The sequence below is a fragment of the Apaloderma vittatum genome, unplaced genomic scaffold (assembly GCF_000703405.1).
Source record: "Apaloderma vittatum isolate BGI_N311 unplaced genomic scaffold, ASM70340v1 scaffold13460, whole genome shotgun sequence".
NCBI lineage: Eukaryota > Metazoa > Chordata > Aves > Trogoniformes > Trogonidae > Apaloderma > Apaloderma vittatum.
In genome coordinates, this window is record NW_009695100.1 from 3271 (window position 1) to 9263 (window position 5993).

A 5993-nucleotide genomic window follows, 5' to 3' on the forward strand; every position below is an offset into this window, starting at 1 on the left:
AGTTAACAAAACAAAAAAAATTATTCTCCTTTGTCTGACACAACATTAAGTAGAAGATTAAGTCTTTGGTTTCCAGGCATCCTCCTATTTTGTCTCAAAACATGGGAACATAGCTCTTTACTACCCCATGATCACCAGGGGCCGTTTTAGAAACAGAAAATAACCCAGATTAAATATGTTTGATTTGTAGAAGAGCATGGAGTCTCCTGCCTTCGTGTCCTAACTTTGTACTTTTTTTTTTTTTGTGGTTGCCAATTCTGCTTATTTTATACTTCTTTGCTAAGACTTTTTTTTTTAGTAAGACCGTCCCTCCAGTCAGTTCACGGCGCATTCGTTTGCAAAAGCAGAGGTACGGGAACACCCAGCGAGGACTGGAACAAGAATGAAGTCATCCCTTTAGTCAGCTGCTGACTCTTGTATTGGACTAATGAAACAAGTGAACCATATCTTATCGTTAGTTCCAGCTGAAATCAGAACGGAAGGATTAGTACAAGAACACCAAGTAAAAGACAATTCAGAGCTATTACAATTTCCTGAAATGCTCTCTGTTTGAGAAAAGCCCTGGTATTATCAAATATCCCAGTATCCACCTCTCCACTCGAGTTTTTTAAAAGATCTAAATTCTGCACAAGGTTGTATTTTGGGCATCTGTATTTGGTCAAAGGTAAAAGGAATGATCTTATAAATATGTAAAAAACACCCACTTAAAATTCAGTCTTAAAACAGCTTATAAAACAAACAAGTGTATTTATTTTTAATGAGTGCTAAAATAGTTTACATCATTTACAAACAAAGAGGCTACCAGGACGCGCTTGGAAATAAGTCACAGTTATCTCTTAAGAAAACATTTGTCCAGTGAAATGTCCAAAATGTAAATGCCACCTCCCCCTTCCTGAGCTATCCTTAAACAGCCAGAACAGCACAACTTCCATGTTTTCTTACTGTTTGTATTTCTTCCCATTAAAATAAAAATTACGGCTGGTTTCAGTGACCACAGCTCTGTGTCTCTCAAACTGTTCTTTTCTATGCACACAGTGGGTTTGGCCCATTCCATTTAACACCCCACAAGGAACCCAGAAGCTGCAGCACCTCCAGAGGTTTTCCTGGTTAAGAAGGAGTTTTTGCAACGGGACAACTCGAGGATGGGTCCAAGAGTCCCCAGTACCTCAGCTGTTAAAAGAAAACATTCTATGAGGGCAGTTTTCACACATTCCTTCGTACTCCATGAAGCCAAATGGACACGGACCCGTAGTTCAAGAGCATCCAGTAACGGCAACAAAATGGAAGTGCTGCAATTCTCGCTCTTTTTTTTATTTTTTCTTTACACAAAATACTTTCTAGAGAAACCCGCTGTTAGTCTGGTGTGAGGGATTTGCCGCACGAGGCACTCTAAAAACACACATTTTAAAAACATGCCTTGTAAACCTGTTCTCCAGAAAGCTTATACAGCAAGCAGCAGGTTATGTGCAGACACATGAAGGAAGGTTATTTTTTTCTAGGATACCAAGTAGCACAAATAAATAAATTCTCTTGATGCAAAAATAATTATCTTATTCCAATGAGAAACAACCTATGTCTTCCTAAACTTTTGTTTGGAAAGGAGATGCAACAGGTCTTTAGTACACACACGGCTGACATTTTATTCTTTTCCACAAATTTTAAGGCTTGCACAACTTTGTTAAAGAGCAGAGAATTCCTGGAAGCAGTGAGACAAAGCGCTGAAGGGATCGTTTAACTGACGTCAGCACTACTAACATCAAGCAATCCTTCGTACCTCAGCTTCTCTCTCTTTCCAGAACCGTTTGGGGCATGTTCATTTTGGGAAGAAACGCTTGCGGAAAGGTTCTCTGCAAGTCACAAATCTTTCAAGCAATTTTGCCATTTCTAGAAGTTATCAGAGAGAGCTGACAGCTGCTGTGATCAGATCAATCAAGGAAAAACTTGTGCTTAAGACTCACTTTTTATCACCATTTTCAGTTTATGTTTTTGCTTACATTAGAATCAAAATAAGCAATTCTGGCAGACGAAGGTGAGTTTTTGCGTCCCGTTACCTTGTCAAACACGGTACCAGCTTTATGCCTCACCAGAAGAGGATCCTCATGGCAAAGGCAATGCTGCCCCAAGCCAACTGCCGAAGCAGACGGGTGGTTCCACGCTCTCGGACACTTACTTCCAGCTCCAGGACTAAGTCACTGAACACAACTTACCAACAACCAGCCAAGTTTCTCACATTCTGCAGCTGATTTGGAGAAGTCTCAGTTACTTTAGGAGAAACAATGCTGCCAGTTCATTTGGTGGAATTTCTCTGCCCAGAAAAGAGCAATATGCTGGCTGAGTCCAGCAGCCACAGGAAATTCTTCCCTGTTCAGCCACTGCAACGCGCGTCTTCTGTCTTCCTTCTCTCCTGAGTCTCCTCCAACAGCTTTTATGTGCATCCCTCCACGGAGAGGCCCTTTTCAGGCCAAACAGGCAGCACGAGATGAGATATACGGCTCCACAGTCCACTCAGCTTATCTGTGTCCATACTATTGTAAGAAGCGGGAACATCTGAACTGGTGAACTTCTCCCAGAGGAAATCTCGGACTTTCTCCTCAACTTCTTGCAAGGTGATGCTCTTTCTCAGCGATTGTTCATCCAGGAGAACTGTCAGCAGGAGAGCCACATCCTTAAATGCTGCATTTTCATGGTCACAGTACTTGTAAAAGATCAAGGTGGAGCCTGCAGGCAGTAACTCGAATCGATGCACCACTGCGACCTTCTTGCCTTCTCTGAACCCAGAGCTGAGCTCATTATCTACCTCCAGCTTGACAATGTCACTATCCAGTACGGCTTTATCTGCCCCGTTAATTTTGATGGTAGTAGCATTCTGGGAGAAGGCAAAAGCATTGGCAATCTCGTTACTCAGGCACCTCAGCGCCGTCTCAGCTTCTTGACCAGCTGTGAGCAGTAAGATGGCCGGTTCCACGTGCAGATGGGAAGCATTAAGATGTTTCTCAAGGAACACGTGGGTTCTTTTCCACAGACTGGGGTCCTGACTTTGGTAAGTACTTTTTAGTTTCTTCATCTGGGCCCGAAATGTTTGTAGGATTTGAGTATCTCTACTTGACAAAGTCGCATCTAGAAGACTTGGCATTCTGCTCCACAGGACATAAAGCAATAGGACGCTAATAAACAGAACCAGTAACAAAGTCCAGCTCTTGTGAAATCCACTCTGGGATTGGCCATTATCTGTAGGAAGGTGGAGCACACGGGAAGAAAACAACGTTTTACAAGGGATCAGAAGTCAACAAGTGGGATCAAAGTAAGAGGAAACAGTAGAATTCAATGAAATCATCCCACTCAAGCAACTAGGACAATAGTTGAAGGGTGTAAAGATGTTCTAATTACAAAGAAAACAATCAAATTTTGAAATTCTTTAGCAACTTAGTGAAGCAACAGCAATTAAGGACATTTTTATGCATTTCCAGATTGACTAAGAAATTGGGCATTCTGCTGAAAAAGGATCACTTCTGAAAGTTTACCAGTACTCTCTTGAATTTAATGAAATCCAAACTAAGAGCTTGAAATGGTTCTGAAAAGGGTCAATCTTTTTCCTAAGGCTCTGCAGAAAAAGCACTGTGCAAAACCTGGCCTCGCTAGAATGGTTTGTGTGTTATTTCTCCTCTCCCCATAAGGATAAAAATAGTTTCTGGAGCAGCATTAGCACTGGTGATCAGCACTATCAGAAAACATTTGTAGTCTTTGAATTAGTAACTTCACAAAGAGTACGTGCAGCAAACAGTGCACAGGAAGCATAGAGAATACTAGATATTTCAATCTGGTTTTGTATTTGAACAGGTAGCACCAGTTTGACCTTCTACAAGCATAAGGCTTGATTCTGTTCCCAGTACTATTTGTGACAAACATACCAACCTCCCTGGGAGCAGAGAAGAGCTGTATACCTTACACTACCTTTGTTTTTCATCCTAACTTTTATCAGGACAGCAACACAACTATTAAGTAAGAACACCACTAGGCCTGCCTCGGTTTTAATCCCGCAGCTTCTAAACACTACAGATGGAAGACAGTAAATTCAAGTGGAAATGTTACCTATAAGGCAACACTCCTCCCTCCTTCATGCTGAAAACACACGCCCTAGCAAGCAAGTCATCTCTTCTAGCAAGAACCCTCAGTTTAACACCAGCTCCCAGGAAATCTAATACTTGAATGAGCATAAAAATGATTAAATGTAACACAAGCCCAAAAGAGAAGTGAAAGCAGAAGTCGTACTTTTGGCCAAAGGCTGCGACTGTTTCCCTGTGCTGGGCTGATCTCGAAATTTACTTCTGCCTGTGAAGAGATTAAGAAAGGAACATGAGAAAAACATCGCAACAACAACCAATCTTCCAGCAGGGAATTTAGCAGAGAGTTGAAATCGCTCAAACTGTGTTATTTTCAGCTAAAAGCTCTTCTTAGTTATGCTTTTACATATAAAGTTCTACAAAGCTTACAGGAAGGTTAACGAAGCACCCTGGTATAACACCTTACTGAAGCACCCGCAGCCCTGCTAAGTGGGAGCACAGGCGAGGCTGGGACCTCATCCCAGGTAGGGCTGTACCGAGTGTGGGGCTCTCTGTTCTTTTCTGCATCATTCACAGAACGATTTTTGACTCTTGAAGAGCTACGCAAATAAAAAGAGGCGTTTCAAGCACAAATGGCCAGGATTTAACAACCTGTAATTTTCTGCAAAATGATCCCATATCCCCTTTAAGTTTCCTGATTTTGCTCAAGGGTTTGAGGGACAGAAAAGGGACAGAGGCTCAGTTAACACACATATTAGGAAAACACCACAACAAGATATAAGTACAAGATATACAAGATATAAGTATATATCTTATACAAGATATAAGTAGCAGAAGCAACGTGCCATGTTAAAGGCATAGTCTCATATCCCCTCTCCGTCTAGCTTGGGTCAGAGGCCTCTTTCACCAGCAGTCAGTTTCTTGGGATTAATTGTGCTTCTCAAGCAAAATGAAAGCTTTCGACTTAAAAAATATAATCACAGTCTATTTATTTAAATGGGCTCAAACAGCAAAAGACAAGAGCCATTATCCATAAAGATGTGTTATGAACAACTTTCCCAAGAGAACAGTAGGAATATATAGAGTGCAATTAGCGGTCTGCATGTTTTCTGCACTTAGTCGGTTAATTAAAAAGACATGAGAATTTCTGGCTCCTTGTGAACTAGCAACTAGTTCAAAGCTGAAGGCTCTTTAATAATACATAACCAAATCAGGATACTGTCAATGACACTATTGAGAATAAACTGAGCAAACACACTCTGCAGGAGTTATTTCAAGAACACTGAAATAAATTCTATAACCTTGTTTCTGTATGAATGTAATTGCAGAAGGTGCTAAAAGCAGCTCTGCTTTAAGCCGGGGCTTAACTGGCTTAATGGGCTGTGCTATTCTCTAATTTCAACCCCCTACCCCTATAGGGCACAGCCTGTAACTGGCTAAGCTTACTTAAGTCTTCTAATAGTTAACGGATCAAAATCACCTCAATTCTGTAATATTTTACAGTGTAGCCCTGTTCGCAGAGACTTGGTTTCGTATTTCAGAGACAGCTGAGATTCACACACTACAGGAAAAATATTTCCATGAACAGTCTAAAACCAGATCCTATCCTACCCAAGAATCTTGCCTTATTTTACCATTTGCACAAAGGGCTGAGCAAAGTATTTGTTTCGCCTAACTCAAAAGGTGTAACTTCTGCAGACACCTTAGAGCTTTCAGAGTTTCAAGTGATTTTCTGAAGTTCTTCACCCAACACACAAGTGGTCACTCTGCAGCACCTACTACCTCTGGAAAGAAAAAAGCACCAGACTAGTGAGACCTCCCTGCATCACTTCATTTTTCAAAGGCGCTTCACAGATGTGCAGCTACCACAAGAAAAGCTTCTCTTCCAGAAAGCACTGTGGTTTTCAAAAACAAAACCACAAAAAAACCACC

At 41.3% G+C, this 5993-nt stretch overlaps 1 protein-coding gene across 1 annotated transcript; it reads right to left on the reverse strand.

Annotated features, from left to right (window-relative positions):
* Positions 1-2425: 2425 nt before the first annotated feature.
* LOC104274381 (torsin-1A-interacting protein 1-like) lies at positions 2426-3133 on the reverse strand. The gene has a single exon (XM_009869997.1). It carries the CDS (start codon positions 3131-3133, stop codon positions 2426-2428), a length of 708 nt encoding a protein of 235 aa, XP_009868299.1.
* Positions 3134-5993: the final 2860 nt, after the last annotated feature.

Bases quoted from the DNA above. Each gene is read 5' to 3' on its own strand.
- LOC104274381 (XM_009869997.1), bottom strand. From the start codon at position 3,133: ATGCCAAGTCTTCTAGATGCGACTTTGTCAAGTAGAGATACTCAAATC.